This window comes from Rattus norvegicus, chromosome 3 (assembly GCF_036323735.1).
Source record: "Rattus norvegicus strain BN/NHsdMcwi chromosome 3, GRCr8, whole genome shotgun sequence".
Taxonomy (NCBI): Eukaryota; Metazoa; Chordata; class Mammalia; order Rodentia; family Muridae; genus Rattus; species Rattus norvegicus.
In genome coordinates, this window is record NC_086021.1 from 97,188,615 (window position 1) to 97,214,428 (window position 25,814).

Here is a 25,814-nt window from a genome sequence, read left to right on the forward strand (position 1 = left end):
AACAGCCGAAAGATGGCGGACAAAGCCCTAAAGAAAAGACTTAGCTAACAGCGCACGGCCGATATCCAATCTAAGGAAGTCGCACAAACTGAGGGCCCTTCCGCGTCATTGGCTGGACGTCCTGTCTCTTCCTTTTGCTATTGGCTATTGATGCCTTCTCAAGTCAAAACAGCCAATCGCCTTATCCCTGAATAAAGCCCACCCACTGTGGATGGAGCAGAAACGTCGTAAAGGCACCCGGGCTCAGGCCGCATGCGCAAGTGCACCGCGCCGGTTAAAAGCGGGTCTCCTCGGGAGGCGGTGCCGCGGTTCATGAATATTGATTACGCACCGGGGCGCCGTGCGCCCGCCCCTCTAATCTGCCGTCGTTCGCTGCTCGCGCTTGGGCTCGTGATGGGGAAAAAGTCCCGGGCGGTACCCGGCCGCAGGCCTATCCTCCAGCTCTCTCCACCGGGTCCTCGGAGCAGCACCCCGGGCCGGGATCCCGACCCCGATCCGGATCCCGAGACCGATTCGACGGCTGCGGCGACTAGCCAGTCAGTGCCGGCAGCTGCGACGGCAGCGGCCGCGACGTCGCCCGCGGTGCCTGCCACCGCTGCCCCAGAGGACTCGCCTTCAGAAGGTAAGGGCGCGCGAGAGGGGCCCTGCCTTTATTTGGGACGTCCGAAACTCGAGCACGGGGCTTGCGGCCTAGGCTCCCAGGTGTCTCTTCCAACCCGGTGAAGAAAAGTAACCCAGGCGGGTGAGGTGCACCTCGGCTGCTTGCGATTTGGGGCCCGCGGGACGGCGGCCGCGGACTCTGGGAGCCGGAAGGCCGGGCCCGGGCTCATCTGAGGCGCCATTGCGGTGCAGGGGTTTCTCCCGGGAACCTGTGCAATCCACCGAGGCTTGGGACCCCAGATGTCCCCTAGATGACCCCTTCGATCTTAATAACGCAGAAGATGGAGGGCAATTTCCACGTGCGAGCCTTAAGGCGGTTGAACCTAACCTTCTCTACGTGTCACACTTGGTTTCGTTTTTGTTGAAATGGAGACACCACTCTTTAGAAGTGAACAAACCCTTGTTTTTTCTTATGCCAGACAAAGCATCGGTAACCCCAGACTTATGGGCAAGTGACAAAACCTGTGGACTTTTCTGGAACTGTGTTTGGGTGTAGAGTAGCAATTACAGGGATTAAGTGCCGGAAAAGATATACTATACCAAGTATTAAGAAATCAAGTTAATAGGAAGTGCATTATGTGTGGAAACATGCAGATGTATTTGTGCATGTTAATTGTTAAGTGCCATTGCAGGTGCCATTTTCATAGTGTTCACATTCTTACTGTCGATATCACTAAATGAATGGAAGATTCTAGGTCAACTTGGTTTTCATCCCCTTAGTTTGTATCAGTGATACACACTGGTTTTTTAAGTTGGTGGGATCCAGGCCAGAAAAGGGTCAAGTTTTGGGTTTTGTCTTGTTTTTTCCCTGGCCCACTGACCGACTGCAGTTTTCTTTTGTTCATTTCAAATACAGATGAACAGGAAGTGGTGGTGGAAGTCCCAAACGTTGTCCAGAATCCTCCCAAACCAGTCATGCCCACCAGACCCACAACCGTTAAGGCAACAGGTAGAGATTTTTGTTGTTTTAACTTTTCTTTAAAAATATCTTTTATTAAGTTAAAAGTGTGTACTTGGATTGTTGGGTGGTTAAATGTTGCTGATTTGTTATTTCTCATAAAAAGTAACTCAAGTTTTTCTAGGATTGGGGTTGCATGTCAGTGGTAACATGCAAGGCTCTAGGTTCCAGTCTCAGCTTAAAAAAATGGATTAACAAAAATTTTTCTTAAAGACTTGCTGAGTACAAACTTTAAGTAACATGAAAGTTTATTTACTTTTGGTTTATTTACATCTATACACACAAGCTTGCATGCTTCTAAGGCTGCACACTTAATACCTATTTTTTGAGAGTCTCAAGTGAACATGAACCTAAACTGTTCAGCTAGATGGGCTGTAAAGAGAGTTCTTCTCCCCCAGTCTGTCTGTCCTGACCGCTTCACCCCCAGCTCTGTGGTTACACATGAGTGTGCCTCATACTCCGCCAAAACAGGGGTTTAAGGGATCCGAATGCAAGTCCTTAGGCATTTTACAAATTGAGTCGTCTCTCTGATGGCTTTTTGGTCCTTTTGTGTTCTTTGGGAGCATCAACTATGCCTTACTTTTCGTTTGACCCTTACCGTATTTACTCATTTGATTCCCCCCCCCCCTCCAGTGACTCATGGTCCATGCTGGCCTAGAACCTTCTATATAGCTGAGGTTGGCCTTTAGCTATTGATAACTGCTGCCTTTACTGCCCAAGTATTGTGATTACAGGTGTGCTTCACTACACCCAGCTCATTTAACACACTGCCTGGTTGGTACCAGTCAAATATTTATGAAGCTGACAGTCCTCTTATATATCCCCGACCCTGTACAGTTTGCCAGTCCACTCTGCTGAAATATTTGCAGCAGTGATTATCTTGGCAAGCCTGAGTTCAAGTCATCACTCAGGACAGTTATTGAACTGAAACGTACTCATGTATATGGATCTACTATAGTCCTGAGTTGCTTGGGGCTTAAATTTTACATATATATTTTAAATTATATGTAGAGGGGGAGAGAGAATTTTCACATTGGAAAAGCAATTTTATTTTGAAGGTTAAAGTTTTTTTAAAACTTATTTTCTTTTGACATTTGCCTTCATGCCAGAGGAGGGCATCGGATCCCATTACAGATGGTTGTGAGCCACCATGTGGTTTCTGGGAGATGAACTCAGGACCTCTGGAAGAGCAGTCAGTGCTCTTAACCACTGAGCCATCTCTCCAGCCCCAATGATTTTTATTTATAGATGTGTGTCTGTCTGAGTGTGTGCTGAGTGTGGGAGCCTAAGGAGACCAAAAGATGTTAAGATACCTTGAAGCTGGAGATGAAGATGGCTGAGCTCCTCAATGTGGGTTCTGAGAACCAAACTCTGGTCCTTTGGAAGAATAGCTATCTTTCAAGCACAGATTACAGTATTTTAATATTAAATATTTTATAATTATAGTAACTTTCTTCTTAGTCTAAAATTTGTTTTGAGAGAGACTTCACTTTGGTAACCCTAGGTGACCTCAAGCAGAGCTCTGCCTGTCTTTGCCTCCCAGGTGCTAGCATTAAAGGCCACGATGTCCAGTCCAGTTATGTTTGTCTGGATGCACTTTAGTTCGTGGAACTTTCCCTTCACGGAACAATCACTACTTACTTTGTTATTACTCAGCTGCTGTACTCTGACTGGCTTGGGTGTGTAGGATGTTCTACTTTTTGAGACTGGGCTGCCTACCATTTGTATAGTTCAGACTAGCCTAGAAGTCACTAACAGTCCTTTCTTGACCACACAGTAGGATACTGTTTTAGCCTAAGTGCTAGAATTGCAGACATGTGCAATACCTAGCTTTGAATAGATATTTAATTACCAAATTCTGTTATTTTGAGAGTATGAGGTTCAGTGATCCATGGTATATTTTGGGGAAGGTACAAGCATATGTAATTTTATTACTATGAAGGGTTTGGTAGGGATAGAAACTGTATCTTAGGGGTTTATTGCTATGGAGGACACCATGGCCCAGGCAGCTCTTACAAAGGAAAACATTTCATTAGGGCTGGCTTATAGCTTCAGAGAGGTTCAGTGTCATTATGGCAGCACACAGGCACACATGGTGCTGGAGGAGGAGCTGAGAGTTCTACCTTTTGATCTATAGGAGCCAGGAGGAGACCTGTCTTTCACAGGCAACTAGGAGGAGGTTTTGGATCACACTAGCCAGATTTGAGCATATATATGAGACCTCCAACCCTGCCTCTATAGTGACTCTCCTCCTCTAACAAGGTCACACCTCCTATTAATGCAACTTCCCATGGACCAAGCATATTCAAACTGCCACAAACAGGGTGACATTGTGTAGTTCTGGCTTGCCTGAAACTTGCTGACTTTGAATCAAGTGCTAGGATTAAAGACTCCTTGAAGGTGGCTGGAGAGATGGCTCAGCGGTTAAGAGCACCCGACTGCTCTTCCAGAGGTCACGAGTTCAATTCCCAGCAACCACATGGTGGCTCACAACCATCTGTAAAGAGTTCTGATGCCCTCTTCTGGTGTATCTGAAGACAGCTACAGTGTACTTATATATAATAAATAAATAAATCTTTTAAAAAAAAAAAAGACTCCTTGAAGGATATTTAATGGCATTCTTTGTGTTTGGGTATTTTTTAATTTTACTTTCTTGAGAATTTCACACTGAATACAATGTATTTATATTATTTACACTCCTCCTTCCCCCTTTTTATGTGTTATTTTGTTTTTGAAACAGGGTCTCATATACACCCTTGGCAGTTCAAGAATTTATATAGATCAGGCTGTCCTTGAGCTCAGAATTCCTGGGATTTATGACATGGACCATCGTGCCAGGCTTTTGTTCATCTTGCTTAGTTGCCTTACTACTGAGGATAGATACTTGTGCCACCATGCCCAGCATTGCTGTGTACGTGCAAGCGTGCGTGCATTTGTGTGTATGTGTTTACGTTATGATTGAATCTAGGATCTTATATACTCTAAGTATATATCTATTAATTAATCCTATGTCCTAATCTTGGTTTTGATTATTCTAACTTTGGAATTAAGTTCTGATTGGTAAATAAACAGGATGTTAACTCTTTGATTACAGAACCACTGTTGGGGCTGGAGGGATGGCTGAGTGGTTAAAAATATTGGCAGCTATTTGAGAGGATTTGGGTTTAATTCGCAGTACTCACATAGTGGCTCACAACTGTCTGAGACTTCAGTTTTCCAGGGACTCTAATGCCCTCTTCTGGCTCTGAGGCACCAGGTATGCATATAATGCACAGACTTACGTGTAGCTAAAATATCTGTGCATATAATAAAACAGTTTAAAAACATGAGAAGCGTGTGTTTTGGGTAGACATGTCACTGAGCAGATAGCAGAGGCATGAGTTGGTATCCCCTTGAGTAAATTTGGGTAGGTGTGGTAACCTGCCAGTAATCCCGGAGCAAGCTGGATTACCAGCCCAGCAAAGATAGCTAACTGCAGGATTAGCAAGAGACACCCACCACACACCTGCTTCAGGGCCTCCATGATGCATGTATATATGTAGATCTGAATAGACACGTGTGTCCGTACATATAAGCACATACACATATGCATACTATACCTAATAAATAAAAAGGAAAACTGTGGTCTTTTTTTTAACTGCTGATCCTTCTCTCTAGCCCCAGTAGTGTATTTGCTTAAATACTTCCACCAGTACCTTGGTGTTAAAAATGTTTCCTTTTGTTTCTAGGAGGTCTGTGCTTACTTGGTGCTTATGCTGACAGTGATGATGATGAGAATGATATTTCTGAAAAAACAGCCCAATCCAAAGAGTCCAATGGAAACCAGTCCACTGACATTGATAGCACACTGGCTAACTTCCTAGCGGTTAGTGATGGTTCTAACTTTGTGTGTTTGTTTTGAGATAATAGTTTTGTAGCTCTGGCTGTCCTGGATGTATTAATACCTTGCCACACAGGTGCAGGGATTACAGCATTACCAAGCTGTAAGAGAACTTACAGCTCTCTTCTGTTCTGTCTCCCAAGGACTAGGATTTCAGGTGTAAACACCACACCCAGTCATTTATTATTGTTTTCATTCCATAGGAGATAGATGCCATCACAGCACCTCAGCCTGTGGCTCCTGTGGTAGCTTCTGCTCCACCTCCAACTCCACCTCGACCAGAACCCAAAGAAGCAGCAACACCTGCCCTTTCTTCCGCTGCATCCAACGGAACAGACGCTGCCCAGACAGCAGGGTGGCATTATGACACTCAGTGTTCATTGGCAGGAGGTAAATAAGTATGGGCCCTGTTGGAAGAAGACTTCTAAGTAATCCTCACTGGTGTGCTAAGAGCGTGAAGCCAGATGCTTTAGCTCTAAGACTCAGAGATCTGGCTTTTAAACGTAGTATCTGAAAGCTAGTAGATAGAATGATGATCTTTTAACCAGTGTCTGATTTGTTTTGTTTTATAAGTTTCGAAGGGGTTCAAAATACTTTTTTTTGAGTATCAGAGTGCAGGTACTTTTTAGCTCTGCACAAGCTCTTTATTGAAGTTGAGTTGGTGGTGGTGGTTGTTTTGGTTTTGGTGTGGAATGGTTGTTCACAGGAGATACCGAAGGTATTTTTTGGTCGTTGCAGTGCAAAGGATTTTTTTCTTCGGTGGTAAAGGCTGGGGGTGTTGCTAAACACTGGGACACAGATGTTAGGTTGTCACGGTTTTATATCTGTCTTGGGATAGAAGTTAGGGCTGACTATATGAGAGTTTGTACCTAAAAGATGTCTTGTTTTCTTACAGTTGAAATTGAGATGGGAGATTGGCAAGAAGTCTGGGATGAGAACACAGGTTGCTATTATTATTGGAACACACAGACAAATGAAGTGACCTGGGAGTTGCCCCAGTACCTTGCCACACAGGTGCAGGGCTTACAACATTACCAGACCAGGTAATTCTAGACTCGAGGAAGAAATTATGTAGGAAAAAAAAATGAAGGGAAAATAAGTATTGTGAGTATTTACCCTTTGTTTATCTTAACACCCCACCCCAGTTCTGTAACAGGTACTGAGGCTGCTTTTGTGGTAAATACAGACATATATGCAAAGGAGAAAATGATTCCAGCTTCCAGTAATAAAAGTGGACCAGTCATTGCCAAACGAGAAGTTAAAAAGGTTAGTAGTACAACTTACTGCATTTGCTTATTTTCTGACCTGAGAGGATAGATCCGATAGTACTTCACAGCACGGGTGTTTTAGTTTTACCTAATCCGTTTCTGCGCCTTAGCATTTATTCAAGTTACCAACCATTTCAGAGTTTTAGAGTGCAGTGCCATCAACAGGCACATGGGAGCTGTTTGAGGTTTTTGAGAAGCTGGCTCTGAAGTTATGTTCCCACTGCATTTCAGATCAATGTGTTACGTCAGGTGTCCTTTAAAATCCTATGTGTTTGGGGGCAGCCTGGTCCCTAAATGTAAAACCGAAGAGAAAACAGCAGGCAGCTAAGGGTATTAAAAACATATGTCCTTAAAACAACTAGAAAGTAGTAACCCGTTTTAAGCAGAGGTTTACTCCTTCATAAAAAATACCTGCAGTGGGAACAGGAGACTGGAAATGGCTGAATACACACACACACACACACACACACACACACACACACACACACACACACAGAGTTTAAGAAAGACTATGAACTGCTTCACATTAAGTGGCCCTGAACCAAAATGTTTCAGAGTTGGGGTTTCAGAGTCTGGAGTAATTGCATGTATATGCATACCTTGTGGGTAGGCCCAGTGTCTGAACACACAATTGATCTATAGCTCACTTGCACGTGGCCTAACGGTTATTTCATGTGGTTTTTGTTTCTTTGCTTTTTACATTTATTTGTTTGGGGCTTGGCATGGTTGCCAAAGTAGAAGTCAGACAGAGGACAACTTGTGATGTCTGATAGCATATTCGTTCTTATGCAATATCAGCTCTGCTCAGGCTCAGATTTGGATTTTTGAGGCAGGGTCTCACACTCCCAGCTTGTCAGACTTTTTGGCAAGTGCTTTTTTCCACTGATACCTCTCACAGGCCTTCATGTGATAGATTTGTATTTAAACTTTACTTACTTAGTGAGACAGGCTCTTGCTATGTAGACCAGGCTAGGGCCCCCTGCCTCTGCTTCACAATGCTGGGATTAAAGGAGTAACTATTACTCACCAGACCTATGTTTTTACTGCAGCTCTACACTTACTATACCTTAGCACTCAAAAAGCTATTTTGGCATAATTTTTTATTTTTAATTAGAGTTATTCAGCCCATACTAGTGAAAGCTAAGCATCTCTTTAATCGCTCCATTAAGAAAAGCAAATATCATTTTTTAGAGACAGTTATGAATTACGTATTAAATTACAATTTAATCTTGATTTTCAGAGTGAACTATAGCACCCCATCTCATCCTATACCAGTACTTAGACATGTTAAGCAAGTATTACGTTACTAAGTGGTACCTCTAATCCCCAAAGTACAAACTTCAAAGGCATCCTTTGCTGCTTGGGTTACATGACACAAACACTCTGCCCCCTTTTTGTAACCTTTGTATTTCTAGGAAGTTTAAGTGTTCCAATAGATGAAATCTCAAACATATATATGCACATATATGCATATATATGTGTCAGACTCATATCAAAAGTATATGGATATGTGTTTATACTTGGGTTTTCTGCTTGTTTTTTGAGATGTTTCTCTGAGTAGCCCTGGTTGTCATGGAACCACTTTCTAGCTTAGACCAGACTGGCCTCAAACTCAAAAGAGGTCACCTGCATCTGCCTCCCACATACTGGGATCAAAGGTGTGTGCCACCATTACCACCTGTCAATTTAAATATATTAATTAAGCATATTTTGTTTTGTTTTTGAGATTGTATCATGTAGCCCAGGCTGTCCTCAAATTGCATAATTAAGGGTGAGTTCTGTAGTCTTCACTCTTCTGTCTCACAGATTGGGTGGCATTTAAGCTTGCACCCTCATGCTCATCTCACATTTTATTTTCCTCTAAGTTCCCTTTGAAACATGAACTTAGGGGGCTGGAGAGATGGCTCAGTGGTTAAGAACACTGACTGCACTTCCACAGGTCCTGAGTTCAATTCCCAGCAACCACATGGTGGCTCACAACCATCTGTAATGGTACAATGCCCTCTTCTGCTGTGTCTGGAGACAATACAGTGTACTCATATAAAGTAAATCTTGTAAATAGCTCTCATAGATGAGGAAGATGATTTATCTAATCATGTGTTGACAAATGCTTATCTCACATCTGCCTCTGTTTCCTCCTAGCTTCCCTTTTGAAATCCAGAAGATAGTGGGTTGTAGTTCAACCACTGCCTTCCTAAAGTAATGTTTCCTTCATAGACATGTAAAGGGTACAGATGTTTGTGAGCGTCCAGTAATTAAGAAGTTAGTTAAGACAGATAAATGAATAATCCAAGAGGGTTTGTTTTTTTTTTTTTTTTTTTTTTTTTTTTGGTTCTTTTTTTCGGAGCTGGGGACCGAACCCAGGGCCTTGCGCTTCCTAGGTAAGCGCTCTACCACTGAGCTAAATCCCCAGCCCCTTTTGGTTTGTTTTTTTGTTTTTGTTTTTTCTGAGAGTTGTGACTCAGTCCTTTTATTCTTCATAGGAAGTGAATGAAGGAATCCAAGCTCTTTCCAACAGTGAGGAGGAGAGGAAAGGAGTGGCCGCCGCATTGCTTGCTCCCTTACTCCCCGAAGGGGTAAAAGAAGAGGAAGAAAGATGGAGAAGAAAAGTAATTTGTAAAGAAGCAGATCCAGTGTCAGAGGCTAAGGAAACAAGCACAGCTGCTGAGGAAACAGGGCCGAGTATAAAGCCACCAGAAGTTGCGATGGACAGCACAGAAGACCCTTCTCAGGAGGATCTCTGCAGTGTTGTTCAGTCTGGAGAAAGTGAGGAGGAGGAAGAGGAGGAACAAGACACCCTTGAGCTGGAGCTGGCTTTGGAGAGGAAAAAAGTAAGGTTTTGTAGTTACCTTTACCAGGACAGAATGACTGACATAAAGATGTTAAGAAAGAAGGATGGGCTTTAGGTGTGGCTGTGAGCAGGGTTGTACTTGGGGCTGCCACCTTGAGGATTGTGCTCAGTCAGTCAGGAAGTAAGGAGGAGGAATGCTGTTGTGCAGCTGACTGCTTTGCCCTCCAGCTAGTGGAAGGGTGCTCCCTGTATTCAAAGTGAGTCTTCCCTTAGTTAAACTTCTCCTGAGAAGCCCCTTACTAACACAGCAACAGATGAGTCTTCTAGGTTATTCCCAACTAATCAAGTGCCCAGCGGTGACTAACCATCGTAGATTGGAAGAACATAGTCTCCCTTGGTACTGTTACACTTACTGGGACTTTGCCTTTGCTCATCTCTTCATCTGTGCTATTTCTTTTTGAGGATGGATGGATGGATGGATGGATGGATGGATGGATGGATGGATGGATGGCTTTTTGAGACAGGGTTTCTCTGTATTAACAGCCCTGGCTGCTTTGGATCTTGCTTTGTAGTCCAGGCTGATCTCGAACTCAGAGGTCTCCCTGCTCCTGCCTCTTTTTTTTTTTTTTGGTTCTTTTTTTTGGAGCTGGGGACCGAACCCAGGGCCTTGCACTTGCTAGGCAAGGCTCTACCACTGAGCTAAATCCCCAACCCCCTGCTCCTGCCTCTTAAATACTGGTGTTAAGGCGTATACCACCACACCCAGACTATTCTTACTTATTTTTTATGAGCATAAGTGTTTTATGTACTTCTTTTTTTTTTTTTCCATTTATTATATATAAGTACACTGTAGCTGTCTTCAGATACACCAGGAGAGGGCATCGGATCATCGGATCTCTTTACAGATGGTTGTGAGCCACCATGTGGTTGCTGGGAATTGAACTCGGGACCTCTGGAAGAATAGTCGGGTGCTCTTAACCGCTGAGCCATCTCTCTAGCCCGTTTTATGTACTTCTATGCATGCCTAGTGCCTACAAAGATAAAAAGGGCATCAGATCCCAGGAGCTGCAGTTACAGATGATTGTGAACCGTGTGGGTGCTGGAATCTATTCAGGGCACGGGAAGGGAGTTAAGAGAGTAGTAGGGCAGAGAGAGAGGTAGAGGAGTAGACGCCGGCCATGAGCATGTGGAGAGAGGGGACAGAGGGGAAGAGGGTGAGAGCAAGAGCCTAAACCCACAGTCTTTACGATAGCAACAAGTGTTTATAACTACTGAACCTTCTCTAGTGATCTTCCTGCCTCAGTCACCTGAGTACTGGGATTACAAGTGTGTTCTACCACGCCCAAATTTTTATTTCTTTTTAAAAGCTTTTCTGTCATTTTCCCCTGCTTTCAGGGTATTCATCTGTTGATATTTTAAAAAGTTCAGTATAAAGCAGGGTCTCAACACTGGTCCATGACAGTAGCTTTCCCTGAGTACTGAGGGTTTGAGTCTGAAGGGACAGGTAATGATTGTTTTTCTATTATGTGTGTATGTCAGGTATGTGTGCTTGTAAGTCTCTAGAAACTGCCTCTCCCAGCAAAATTAGTTACTGTAATTATGAACATTTATTAGCTGCAGAAGAGTATTGGGCACAGAACATAATGTTGAGTTGTGAAGGAAATTAGATAAAGGGCTGCTGTTCTCAGAAGTTCTGACTTCCTTGTTACTCACAGTCCTTACTGCAGAATGAGTGCTAATGGCTTGCCAACTTTCTTTGTAGGCAGAGTTACGAGCCTTGGAAGAAGGGGATGGCAGTGTGTCAGGGTCTAGTCCACGTTCTGACATCAGCCAGCCAGCATCTCAGGATGGAATGCCTAGGATCATGTCTAAAAGAGGAAAATGGAAGATGTTTGTTCGAGCCACCAGTCCAGAATCTACCAGCCGAAGTTCTAGTAAAACTGGACGAGAAACTCCAGAAAATGGAGAAACTGGTAATTTGTGTTTTCTATGAAAGTAACTTTCTCCTCTCCCTCTTGTGCTAAGAATTGAAGCAGGCAAGGAATCCCCGTTACCACTGAGCTATACATACTTAGAGCACAGGAAACTTTAGAGTTGAACTGTGTAGGGTAATAAGTCTTCTGTGTTTTGTTTCTTCTTACACAATAGCAGGGAGATGGTGCTTTTATTATTTGACAAAAATTCTGGAAATGGAGCTTCCTTCATGATGTCTTTTGTTTTTCTACTTATGGTAGAGATGTAAGAATTTGAGGATTTATATCAGTTGGGTCTTGTATTTGGTATAAAGTAAGGATTACACTTTTCAACATCAAGAAATGATTGTCTCAACCATTTTGTTCTCTTTCTTCTTTTTAAATATTTGTGTGTGTATGATGTGTGTGGGTGCATGTGTACCATGGTGCATATGTGTAGATCAGAGGACAACTCTGAGGAGTCAGTTCTCTCCTACCTTTCCATGATTCTAAGAACGAGTCTCAGGTTAGCAGGCTTGGACAGTAAGCTCTTTTACCCCCTGAACTGTCTCACCACTGTCTGCAACATTGCTCTAACTTGTATGGAGGAAGACGTATGAGTTCTCCTTTGCTGACTGCTTCCAGATGAACATAAAAGGTCTGTCATCTCTAGGAAGCTCAATCTACCTCTTGGTTCTACTCTATAAAAATTACCTGCTTGTAGAACAGCACTTTCACATGACTTTTAATCCTCCCAGTACTCAGGAGAGCAGGCAGATCTCTCTGAGTTCAAGGCCAGCCTGGTCTACAAAGCAAATTCCAGAATAGCCAAGGCTACACAAAGAAATCCTGTCTAAAACAAACAGACAAAAAAAGTTAACTAGTTTATTATAGGTAGGTAGACAACTTGATTCTGTCGGGACCCAAGCTGTCTTCAATCTGAGTATGCTAGAAGAGACCCTGTTTCAATTTCCTAGTTATCAGAGAGCTCCGAATAAAACTATTTTAATTTACATTTGACCCTAGTTTTGTAGTAGAAAACTAGGAGTAAAATTGAACATGAAGCCTTTCTTTAATATACTTAGCAGAAGAATCTTATTGCTGATTCTGGCTAAAACCAAACAAGTAGTAAACAAATGCTTCATCCTTATTTGTAGAAGCACTCTTCCTCCCTTCCTGCCCCAGTAATGTAACCAGTGCATGGTGGCACTCCTGTAATCCAGCACTCGGAGACCTGAAGGAGGAAGATTACAAATTCCAGACTAGCCTGTAAAATAGAGCAAAACCCTGTCTCAGAAAGTAAAGAAATGGGTAGGGCTGGAGAGATGGCTGGATGGTTAAGAGCACTTGTTGCTCTTGCAGGAGTCCCGGCCTTGCAGCCATCTGTTTACTGCAGTAGCAAGAGATCTGGAGCCTTCTTCTGGCCTCTAGCCACTAGGTACGAACACGGTACATATACATGAAGGCAAACCACTCATACATATGAAATAATAATGTAAATAAAAATAGAAAAGCTTTTTAAAGTAAATAAATAGGGCACAGCGAGATGGCATAGCAGGTCAAAGCACTTGCCACAAAGTAGGACAATCTGTTTGAGTCCCGGGACCCACACGAAGAGGGGCTGGAAGGGAGTCCTGAATGTTGTCCTCTGACCTCCACAAATGGACCGTGGCATGCACACATCTGTACTGCTGTACCCCACACCTGCACGATAAATAAGTGGGGTGAGTGGTTGGTTTGGATTTTTAGGCTAGGGTTTCTCTGTGTAGCTTTGCTGTCCTGGAACTTTCTCCGTAGACCTGGCTGGCCTTGAATTCAGAACTCAGAGATCTGCCTGCCTCTGCCTCCCGAGTGCCGGGATTAAAGGTGGGTGCCAACCTCCAACCTCAGCCAACTTGTGTATTTTTATTATGGAATTTTATGCAGCAGTACTGTAAATATATGTACTGACACTAACTTATGATACAACAGTGTTGAACAACAGCAACAAAAAAGATTTGGAGAGATATACAGGTGCTGATGTATATTTAGCTTTTGTAAGAAATTGAAGTGATATTTTGAAAGAAAGGATGGTGAAGAGAAGAGGGAAACAGAAGCCCTAAGGTACTAAAGTAATAGGACAATGTGATTGCCTGGTCACCATTTCAGAAAGAATACCTTTGGGAGGAGGGATCCTGGTGGACACATTACTAAAACATGGACAAAGCAGGCAAGGAAGAGACTACTTTTCAATTGTCTCCTGCAAAGAATAAAATATTTTGGACTTCTCAATTGTTTTGGCTTAATTTCCTGGAGTTTTTGTTTTTTGTTTTGCAGCAATTGGTGCTGAAGATTCTGAAAAAATAAATGAAAATTCAGACAAAGAAGCAGAAGTAGAAGAGTCTTCTGAGAAAATAAAAGTCCAGATAGCACCCAAAGTGGAGGAAGAGCAGGACCTCAAAGTACGGAGCACGGGACTTGACTGGGGTGGATATGAGTCTGCTTCATATACTGAGGCTGGCCTGGAACGTTATAGGTCCAGTCATTAAACTGTTACTAAATGCTATTAGCAAACCATAACCTTTACTATGTCCAGACCTAAGATTTCTACTTTGTTGGATTAAAGGATTTCATTTAAGGCTGAAATAAGAACTTTGCTGCTGAGAAATTATGTGAAAACTATAAATATTTCTTTGAGATTAAGCTTTTGCTGGAAAGAGTAAATCAACTAATATAGGCTTCTCAGATTTAAAAGGACTAAAGAGAGGAAGAGATTTAATTCCTAGGTGAAATACTTGTCTTTAAACAAAGACAGACTTGTTTCCAGTTGCATTTGTAACCTTATGAAATTCCCTGGTATCACAAATGATTTATAGCCAGGATCCAGTCAGATAAAATCAAATTGAACTGTTTGAGTCTTTCGTAAAGCAGCATTTGTATATGTCTGAATGCACATCCTTCATACACGTTAAGTCACTCTAGGCTGCTTATAATACCTAGTACTGTTATGATTTGTGGGTATCATATGCTTATGTATCATGTATATGATTGAATGGTTCTTTTAAGAACTCAGTCCTCCAGAGCTCAGACCTCTTTAGAGGATTATTGGTTTTTATTACCGCACCCAGCTTACAATGTATTGAGTAATATGACTATAATATATACATATATAGATCTTGAGCATAGACAGATTTGTTTCCTAAAATTTTTAGTCTGGTTGGTTCAGTGTGGCTCTTTAAATGTTATTTGTTATGGGAAACCTGTAGCATAGTAAAAGATGTTTGTCTGATCACTAGTGTATTATGCAGCCATGTGGAAAGGAGTAGGAGACAAATTTCAGGGCTTCTGCATGTAGCTAGAGTAAGTAAATGAGAGTGGAATATCGCTCATGATGTTTTCCCCACAGCCATTTTGAGGTATAATTGACACATTTACCGTATGTTACTTTAGATATTTTGTTTTATTTATCTCTATATAAATACAAAATATATAGAGATGCTAATACTATTACAAACCCTGTTAATTGTTACCTCTTTGATCTTTTTTTTTTTTTTTTTTTCTTTTTTCCGGAGCTGAGGACCGAACCCAGGGCCTTGCGCTTGCTAGGCAAGTGCTCTACCACTGAGCTAAATCCCCAACCTTGTTGACCTTTCTTTGATATGTTTGGGGTGTTAGAATATTTTGATCTGAACAAATTTCAGCTATGCAATATGACATTTTTTTAAGATTTATTTTATTTATGTGAGTACACTGTAGCTGTCTAGAAGAGGGCATCAGATCCTATTACAGACGGTTGTGAACCACTGTGTGGTTGCTGGGAATTGAACTCCAAACTTCTGGAAGAGCAGTCAGCGCTCGTAACCACTGAGCCATCTCTCCAGCCCCAAGATAGTATTGTTAACTGTAGTCTCCGTGCTGTACATTAGAGCCCCAGTTTTATGGGTGAAAGTTTCTACTCCTTATTGCTCCATCCTCTCACAACCACTACTTTTATATTCTACTTACGTAAATTTGATTTTCTCTAAGATTAGGATCCTTGTTCAGCTGTTAATCCATGTTGTTTGAATTCAGTGTAAGCGTGAATAGATAAACATTTTATTCATTATTTATGTGAGGTTTATAAATTAGAGGCCTAAACATAACTAGTTACAGCCATCCATGTCGACAGTAAATCCTGCTATCTGTACTAATGAATGGAAGACTGTATGTAGTATAGGAAGGAGTGCTGGGTTTAATTTTTCTGTTCTCTGTTACAGTTTCAGATTGGAGAACTGGCAAATACCCTGACAAGTAAATTTGAATTCCTAGGGATTAACAGACAGTCCATCTCCAACTTCCACATGCTGCTCTTACAGACCGAGGTAATGCAGCTGCTGGTGTACATGGCCCTTGGTTGTTGTCTTAGTTTTTCATTTACTCGTAGCCATGGCTAGCCTGGAGCTTACTACACAGAGCTTCAGAAATCCTCCTGATTCTGTCTCCAGAGTGCTAAGATTAAAAGCTTATTTACATTTTATAAAAGTTTTATTTTATTCATGTTTCTGTGTGCTACACATATACGTGTTCAGATGTCGGAAGAGGCCAGAAGACAAGGCCAGGTCTCTTGATCTGGAAGTGTTTGTGAGCCTCCTGGCATAGGTGCTGAGAACCACACTTGGGGTCACTGCCAAGCCAGCTCTCTTGGCAGACCTTGTTTGGTTTTTAATGTGTGAGTGGTGTTCCTGTATCTGTGTCTGTATTTGTGCATGCATGTGGAGGCTCAGATGCACTGTTCTCCATTGCATTTCACCTTATTCTCTGAGGCTCCCACTGTCTCTCAGTTGGATCCAGAGCTTGCAGGTATAGCTGCTCAATCTAGCCAACTTGCTCTGGGTGTTCCCTATTTCCACTTTCTGAGTGTTGTAATCACAGGGGAGCCTCAGTGCTTGCCTGGTTTTTATGTGGGGTCTGGGGATCTGAACTCCTGTCCTGGTGCTTATAGCAAGCACTTTAATAACCAAGCTATCTTCATAGCCCATAAATGGGGCTCAAATGGCATTCTGTGTTGAGAATACATTTTGCAGCTAGGTAGTGGTAGTGCTCACCTTTAGTCCCCACACCCAGGAGGTAGAGGCAGGTGGATGTCTGAGGCTAACCAGATGTACAGAGTGAATTGAGATGTTGGCAGTGGGTATCAACACTAGCACTGAAGCTACAGGACTTTCATTTGATTCCCAGAACCCATACAGTGGGAGAACCAACTCTGCAGAGTTGTCCTCAAACCTCTCCTCAGCACATCCCACAGAAGCCATGCACACCTAAACAGTAGTGATGACATAGTCTTGTGGGGGAGTGGTTGATACAGAGTCTGTCTGGCAGCCCTGGAGATTGTTGTATAGATGAGGCTGGCCTCAAACTCAGAGATCCTCTTGCCTCTGCTGGGATTAAAGGCATGTACTCCTGGCTTAAATAGTTTTTTTTTTTTTTATGTATTTTGCAATTTTAACTTTGGTCTCATATTTGAACTGTCAATCCCAGGTAGTAGTACTTCATTAGTCAAACCAAACACCACCTTAATAGACATACATCTTAATTAAGATGAGATTTCTTTGCCTCTCTGGTCTGTTCTTCCATTAGAGAAAGTGACACAGTCTTAATAGTCCTTTTACCCCTCTGTTCCTGGTGTAAGTCTAATTAATTCTCTGTTGATTCTAGACTCGGATTGCAGACTGGCGGGAAGGGGCTCTCAATGGAAATTATCTAAAACGAAAACTTCAGGATGCTGCAGAACAGCTAAAACAGTATGAAATAAACGCCACTCCTAAAGGCTGGTCCTGCCACTGGGACAGGTACGCACTCTTCTCCCCTTTTCACCTTTCACCTTTGACATCTCAGACATGATTTGTGCTCACCGCCACCTGACGCCATTGACAGCCTGTCTGGAGACTGAGAGCAGCTGCAGTTAGTGGTGCTGGGCAGGCAGAGCACCTGCAAGCAGGTTTTGGCCAGCCACACATTTGGAAAAACGAAAAGCAATGTTTACAAGTGTTCCATGTAACAACAGATTTTTTCCCAAGATTGGACAAAGCCGGTTTTTACTCTCCAGAGTGTTGCACGGAGTAGGGCGGGCTTGGGGGTTAAGCGCATGCGAGAGCTCTGTGCGCTTTACAGGACCTCTGGAAGCAACTACTCCTGATTAACCTCGGTGAAGTTAAGGAAAACTTCGTGACTGAAGAAGTGAATGAAGAACAAGATTACTATCCTCTGCCAGCAGGTCAGATGAAAACATTTCTTTTTATATTTGGCTTTTCTTGATTTTTTTTTTTTTCGTTATTTGAAATCTTTGCTCTTTTATTTTTCAGCTCCCAGATCCTCTCCCTCTCTTTAGCTTTCACTGTGTTTGATATCAAGAATTTGAAATGAATTCCACGGTCCAAGAGGGGAAGAGTCACCTTTCACTTCGATGTTCTCTTCTTTGGAAGGGAAATTAGTGTTCTAGGCAACTGAGTCCCTTCATTAATGACACTTGAAACCCGGTTTTACATTGGCAAAAAAAGAAACCAAACAAACAAAACAAATGATTTCTAAGTCATCTGTTGGAGAGGGCTAAGGGCTGTATTCACAGAGCTGCTGGCAGTGCAAATAGCTTTGAATGATCCTGGGTTCTCCCTCCACAATTGTCAAAGCTCTTTGTTGCCTTTGTGAATAGCAGTCCATGAGAAGAGGTTCGTCCCTGTGAGAGCAGACTGCTTGCTGTCCTGGGACAGGACCAAATGGAAGTGTCTCTGTAGGAGAAGAGATATTAAAACATGCGTTTTCTTTCTTGTGATTTAGGGATCATAGACGGTATTTCTATGTAAACGAACAGTCGGGCGAGTCTCAGTGGGAATTCCCAGATGGTGAGGAGGAGGAAGAAAGCCAAGCACAGGAAGTTAGAGATGAGAGTCTTCCTAAGCTGACCGAGAAAGACAAAACCTGCACTGATTCAAACTCTGCAGAATCCTCTGAGAATTCCACAGGTAAGACCGTTTATTCTGTTCTAGCTGAACAACAGTTTGAGACAAAAGAATATCAGTCTTTTTATTATAGGACAGTTTATAGCATAGGAGTAACATGCTATTGAAGTCCAACTGTGAGAATGCATAAGTTAGCTAAAGGGAATTAGGTCAGTGACTTCAGAAAGCCAATATGTATCAGAGTCTGCCATCAAAATAAAAAGTAAAATACTATCTTTTCATCTTAAAATATTTCATGTACTGAATAGTAATTAGTACATATTTTGTGTACTCTGTTAATAAGTACAAGTTTTATGTATCAAAATAATTTACATGGGGCTGGAGAGATGGCTATGTGGTTAGGAGCACTGGAAGCTCTTCCAGAGGTCTCGAGTTCAATTCTCAGTAGCTACATGGTGGCTCACAACCATCTGTAATGAGATCCAATGCCCTCTTCTAGTGTGTACTCATAAAAAAAATTTTAAATGTAAAAAGAAAAAAAAATGAGCATACTTCTATTAGGTAACAGAGAAAGACAGGAATCTCAGTCTATCCTGAGATCTTATGCGCAGAGGACTAGATGGTTGGATTTTCCTAATCTGTGAAGTAAGAATAAAGATTGTTTTTTCATTTTATACAACTACTGGTATCTTGGACTAATTTCTGACTTTCACTAGTCTTATATGTATTGCTGGTATAAATCAAAATGATGGGAAGAAAAGCTATAAAAGTAGAATCTATATTCTAGCAATCAGTGAAATTTTAAGCTTGTCTGTAGTGTTTTCAGATAATATGGTCAGAAATGGGTAAAATTTCCCATTTAAGATAGTCTTAGAGGGGGGTTGGGGATTTAGCTCAGTGATATAGCGCTTGCCTAGCAAGTGCAAGGCCCTGGTTCGGTCCTCAGATCCAGGGGGAAAAAAGATAGTCTTAGAGGAATTGTGGCTTTTGGATTTTTTTTTTTCTTGTCTGTGTATGCACAAGCAGAGTCCAAACAGCTTTATATCTCATTCCCCTGAAGCCAGACACACACACACACACACACACACACACACACACACTCTCTCTCTCTCTCTCTCTCTCTCTCTCTCTCTCTCTCTCTCTCTCTCTGACTGAAACCTGGAATTCCTTGATGAGGTTGAGTTTACTGATCTGAACTTGATCCACCTCTGTGCTTTCATACTGCTGGGATCCCAAGCAGGCACCACAGGTGCCTCTCTTTTTGAGGCAGGGTCTCACTATGCCAATGGTCTGGTACTTGCTCTATAGACCAGGCTGCTCTCAAACTCAGAGATTCGTCTGCTCTGCCTCCCTAGTAGTGGGTAGACTGCAGCCATATCCAGATTTTTTGTTTGTTTGTAAAACATGGTTGGTATGGATTGAACTCAGATTGTCATGCTTGTACCATATACTCTCTGTGTGTGCCTGGTGCCTGGTGCCGGATACCTCAAAGGTCCAAAGAGCAATGTAGATTTCCTCAGAATCTACAGGTGATTGTGAGGTGTGGAGTGGGTACCGAGGCTCATCTGGAAAAATATCCAAGGATAGGGTGGTGCCTCTCCGCTCATTGAAATAAATGAATGGGCTCCTTAGTCTTATCCTGAGATCCAATCAGATCTTCAGAAGAATCACATAGTTTAACAGTATATAAAAGAAAATAAATTTTTTCCAAGACTTTTTTTTTTTCTTTCTTTTCTTTGCTTTCCTTCTTACCTCCTTCTTGTTCTTTTTCCCTGGTTTTCAGTGGTACTGACTGGGAAGTAAAGCTGGGATTTGCATATATTTCTATCACTACTTAGATTGTTTTGACAAGATACCACTCTGTAACCCAGATTTTGGCCTTAAATATGGGATCTTCCTGTCTTTGCCTCCTGTGATGTCTGGTGCTGCCAGGAGACTTGTGGCAATACCAGTCTAAAAAAAAAAAAAAAAAAAAAAAGACTGTTTTACACACACACACACACACACACACACACACAGAGCTAATGACTGAGGTCCTGCCATCCTGTCTCAATGGTATTTTGTGCCTTTTTAGCCACTACTCAGCCTTCCACACCTAACAGCCACATTCACCTTGGTTACACTTCTGGGACGGTCCATGACCTTGACCGTGGTTCAGACATATCATTGCGGTGGCTGGAAGATGCTGTGAGCCTTGCAAAGAAAGCAGATGTTACTAGATTTTATTCTAAGTCACTCACTAATGTAACCTTCGGGAGCACGGATGTAATTATGGCTTTGTCTTTAAAAATGCTGTGCCCCTGATCTTTGACACAGGACACTTTCTAGAGATGTAAGCTACTACTCATGGTCTGTCCACTAATAAAGGACTCAGAACTTATAATTGACTTAATCAGCATGGCTGTCACATAGATCATTTTATCAGCGCTTAAGAGTCAGAGGCAGGAAGATTTTAAATTTGAGGATAGCCTGGTGGAATACCCACCCCACCAAAGTCCCCCACCTCACTCCCCTCACCTCACTCCCCCCCACCTCAGATTTCTAGCACAAAAAAACACTGGTGCTTTGTTCCTCACTCTTGTCAAAAACTTTGCAATCATGTCCCAAATGATCTTGTTAATATTAAGTAGCCTAGATTACATCAGATCAACTAAATAAAATCCACAGATTATAGTGATAATTTTAGAGTTTAGCAAAAGGGAGGAGTTTTACTCTGTATCTCATTTCAGAAGTTAACTTTTAATAGTGGTGAGTGACAATATTTCTAATAACAGGGCGTATTCTTTATTTAGTAGATAATGAACTGAGGCTTAATTTTGGTGATTCCACTCCTGATCATTCCACTGTCTTTCGGGGTTGTTTTTGAGACAGACCTCAGACTCTTCTCAAACTTCCCACACAGACAAGAAAAGTATGACCTCGAACTGATGATCTTTCTGCCTCCACTTCTTAGGTGCTGAGATTACAGGCATACACCACCAACTGGGATTCTTGACTATGATGTCCTGTTTTTATATATCCTCTGGTTGAATACTGTATAATTAACAGTGTTGTGTTTATTTAATGCTTTAATGTCAAGCATTAAGCTGTTTTATCCCATTGATGACAAACATAGTTGGTGCTGTATGGTAAAAGGTAAACCTTGAGCCATTCTTTTTTTTTTTTTTTTTTTTTGGTTCTTTTTTTTCGGAGCTGGGGACCGAACCCAGGGCCTTGCGCTTCCTAGGCAAGCGCTAACCTTGAGCCATTCTTACCTGAAAGCCATTCTTACAACAAAAGTTGAAACTAGAAGGAAGCCATTGGTAAAACTGACTTTTACATTCCTGATAAACTTAATCTAAATTAAATCCAATCTTATATCAAGGCCAAAAGGACTTAAAGCTAATACCGTTCCCTTCTAAGGTTATAAAGATGAAAATATGATAATATATACATGTTTTTGTTGGCAAAGCAGTGATTAAAACTTTTTTTTTCCCCTTTCTTTGGGGGTTAGGGTGAGTTGGAGACAGGGTCTCTTACTATTTAGCTCTGGCTGTTCTAAAACTCAGTATGTAGGCCAACAAGAGACCCACCTGCCTCTGCCTCTGCCTCTGCCTCTGCCTCCCAAGTGCTGGGATTAAAGGCATGAGCCACCACACCCGGCCCTAAAACCATCTTATATAAAAAGAAAAATGAGAGAGCCATCAAAATGGCTCAGTGGGTAAAAGTGCTTGTTTGCCAAACCTGATCTGAGTTCAGCACCCAGGACCCACAGTCTGCAAGGAAAGAACCGAGTTTTTACACACACACACACACACACACACACACACACACACACACACACACACACTTTTTTAAAAAAGAGTCTAGAGGTATTAGCATTTGTGAGGCCCCATAAGGAGTCAAATAAGTTTTAAGGTGTTCTTCACTTTAGTCCTCGTCCAGTGTTTCAGTGTACAGTAAAGCATCATGTCTGAGGTCGAGGTGATAGTTCTTCACTGTGGAGAGTGTGATTACCTATGAATTAAGATCCTGAGGGGAAGCTGGGTGGTGGTGGCCTTTAATCCCAGTGCTCAGGAGGCAGAGGGGTAGGTGGGTCTCTGAGTTCAAGCCCAGGTTCATCTTCAGAGTGAGTTCTAGGACAGTTAGCTAACCACAGAGAAGCCCTTAACTCCTTTAGAAAAAAAAACTTGGGGTTGGGGATTTAACTCGGTGGTAGAGCGCTTGCCTAGGAAGCGCAAGGCCCTGGGTTCGGTCCCCAGCTCCGAAAAAAAAAAAAAAGAACCAAAAAAAAAAAAAAAGAAAAAAAAAACTTAGGGAGAAAAGGTTTTGAATTCAGAATTTGTATCCTCACAATATTTTATCTGTAAGTGTAATTTAGTTCTAATTTTAATACATAACAAAAGCTGTCATGGTGTGGGTGTGTTTGATTTGTCTTTGTCTTTTTGGACACAGGATCTAATGTTTCCCAGGCTGGCCTGAAACTTTCTGTGTAGCTAAGAATGACTCTGAAGTCACAGTCCTCTTGTTCTACCTCCTAAGTACTGGCCTGGGTCACAGTCACAGGTGTATATCACTGTACCTGATTTCATGGAATGGGATGGAACACAGGCCTTTGTGCATTCTAGGCAAGCGTACTGCCAACTGAGCAATAGCCACAGCCCTCCTCAGATGCACTGTAATTGAATAGCACTCAAACACGGTTAGAAGATTGGTTGCTTTTGCTGGGTCACAGAGCACTTTATTAACCCTGGCCTGCTGTGGTCCCTTGCACTCCCTTGATCAGCAGCATATCTGAAGACAAACTGCCTGTGACGTCAAGCCCCAAACAGTTCATTTACCATGCAGTGTAGCTAATTTAGTAGAAGAAAGTTTAATTCTTAATTTAATAATCTTTAGTGTTTATTGCTTTATTTTACTGCCTCATTCTGTTGAAATCTTAATGTACAATTTCATAATACAGGATTTATAGCTGTATGCATACTCAAGTAAAATTAGTGTTTTCTAAAATGTTGCTGTGTAAAAGTTGGTACATAACTTCGTATTACTTGATGCTAATACAAGAAAATTAACAAAAAAAACCTCATACAGTACTTTTAGCTGAGAACTACACTCATGTTTTCTGTTGTATCTTTTTAGTGTCCTTCAGCAAAAAGGAATGTCTCAGTTATAAATAGTGTGGCTCGTCAGTATCTTTTATACAGTGAATTAGCTGTCTGCTCCGTCCCTAATGCCACTCTGCAGTGGGTGCTGTTGGCTGAGATTAGGCTTTATTTGTCTGGTGTCAGGATGAATGGCCTTCACCCTGACCTAGAGTCTGCCATCAAGGAGCCCTCATTTAGTCTAGTTTTGAGGATCAATTTTGACAGGTTGTTGCATCTGGGTATTTACTGCATCAGAAGTGAGATTTTAGATTTTTAAAGGTCTTAAACTTCTACATCTCCAAGGATTCTTGGTTGACTAGAAAGGACTAGGCCAAGTGTCAGGCCTGATCTCTTACCCCTGGCCTGGCCTTGCCTGGTGACTCTGTCAGCCTAAGACCAATGAGTTTTTACCTGGGTTTCACTACCTCTAAAATGAGGAGGTTGAGTTAGATGACTTCTCATGTTTCTTCTACTCCTAAATTCTATGATTTTTAGGGAGAAAATTCCCTCAACATTCCTGGAATATGTATATAATAGCCCCATATATTGTGAAACCTCCCTATTGACGATAAAGAGGGATGGGGAAGGCTACAAGTAAGTATATCCTCCTGTTTTCTCTAATCTTTGCAAAGCTTTACCCAGCAGTGAAACTGCAGTGTTCAGCGATAGTGTTGGTGAAACCTGAGAACATTTAACAGTTTTTCAAGTTAATGCAACAGCAGTTTCAAATCTTCTACATCCCTGAACACTGGAAAGTCTCAGTTATCATTGACTTTGACATTTTGTCCTAAATTTCCTTTCATTCATTCATCACAGAAATAAAAATGTCCTTCCCTTTCTGTTGGTATGATTAAGCAAACGTAATACACACATATAAAAGAATGGGAGTTTACAGTTGCATCTTGCAAATGAATTTTTAAAATGAGTAATCTGGGTTAATTTAAAAAAGGTGGGTTTTGGGGCTGGAGAGATGGCTCAGTGGTTAAGAGCACTGACTACTCTTCCAGAGGTCCTGAGTTCAATTCCCAGCAACCACATGGTGGCTCACAACCATCTGTAAAGAGATCAGATGCCCTCTTCTGGTGTGTCTGAAGACAGCTACAGTGTACTTATATATAATAAATGAATAAATCTTTTTAATTTAAAAAAAAAAAAGGTGGTTTTTTTTTGTTTTTGTTTTTGTTTTGAATGGGTTTTCACTGAGGCATCCCCCACTTAACCAACTACTGAAAACCAAGACGGAATCGGTATTACAGATATTCGTGATCCACCTATTTCATTTTTTAAACAAAAAGATACCCCAGAGAATTGTTGCTGTCTCGTATGTTGAGAAATACATGTTTGAAAAAGAAGTTCTAGGGGCTAAACCTGGTAAGAGCACATGCTGCTTTGGGAAAGAACCACTCAAGTCAGGCAGCTCACACCTGCCTGCTAACTCCAGTCCCAAGGGGATCCAAAGACTTAATGCCCTCTTATGGTCTTTAAGGGCACCTTGCACACAGGCGGGTACACGCACGCGCACGCGTGAACACACACACACACACACACACATCAATTTCCAAATTGTAGATCTAGATTATTAAGTTTCTCATTGTTAAATTTTTATTTATAAATCTGGACCTAAAGAATACAGCTAGTATTTCACCATCAATCTTTCCATAGAAGTAATTTCTGAGTTGAATTGCATGGTGTTTCGGTGACATCGGTGGCTTGCTATGAGTCAAGTTTTGATTTTGGGAGAGCTAGATAGTTGTCCTAGGTTGGTACAGATGTCTGTTCTAATGGTCTGATGACAGTCTGATGACCTGTCGCATGAATATTAGCTTTGAAGGATTTGTCTGACTACTGTCTGTTTTCCAGGTTCTCTTTGTAAAGAATCCTTTTCTGGTCAAGTTTCTTCATCACTCATGCCACTTACTCCATTCTGGACCCTCCTCCAGTCAAATGTACCTGTGCTTCAACCTCCATTACCTCTGGAAATGCCACCACCTCCACCTCCACCCCCAGAATCTCCCCCTCCACCACCTCCACCTCCTCCTCCGCCTCCGCCGTTGGAAGATGGTGAGATTCAGGAGGTAGAAATGGAGGATGAGGGAAGTGAGGAGCCTCCTGCCCCTGGAACAGAGGAGGACACTCCTTTGAAACCTTCAACACAGACCACAGTTGTAACCAGCCAGGTAATGATGCCCTTGGCCTTCTGGGTGTCACGGGAACTGGAGAGTGATTGATGTGCTTTGCTTCAGAAGAATATATTCTGTAGTGCTGATT

At 42.0% G+C, this 25,814-nt stretch overlaps 1 protein-coding gene across 6 annotated transcripts in view; it reads left to right on the forward strand.

Annotated features, from left to right (window-relative positions):
* The first annotated feature begins 237 nt into the window (after positions 1-237).
* The window catches only part of Fnbp4 (formin binding protein 4), a 30,065-nt gene continuing 4,488 nt past the window's right edge, over positions 238-25,814 (forward strand). Inside the window, exons 1-14 of one of the 6 annotated variants that reach the window (XM_039104892.2) lie at positions 258-622; positions 1,517-1,609; positions 5,347-5,483; positions 5,702-5,888; positions 6,394-6,541; positions 6,644-6,764; positions 9,250-9,597; positions 11,320-11,530; positions 13,826-13,950; positions 15,745-15,849; positions 17,183-17,316; positions 18,302-18,486; positions 24,042-24,140; positions 25,407-25,547. In XM_039104892.2, the coding sequence (XP_038960820.1) occupies positions 313-622; positions 1,517-1,609; positions 5,347-5,483; positions 5,702-5,888; positions 6,394-6,541; positions 6,644-6,764; positions 9,250-9,597; positions 11,320-11,530; positions 13,826-13,950; positions 15,745-15,849; positions 17,183-17,316; positions 18,302-18,486; positions 24,042-24,112 (2,175 nt within the window). In that variant the 5' untranslated portion in view covers positions 258-312 and the 3' untranslated portion in view covers positions 24,113-24,140; positions 25,407-25,547. The other 5 variants (NM_001013159.3, XR_005501861.2, XR_005501862.2 and 2 more) reach the window with 5 other exon arrangements.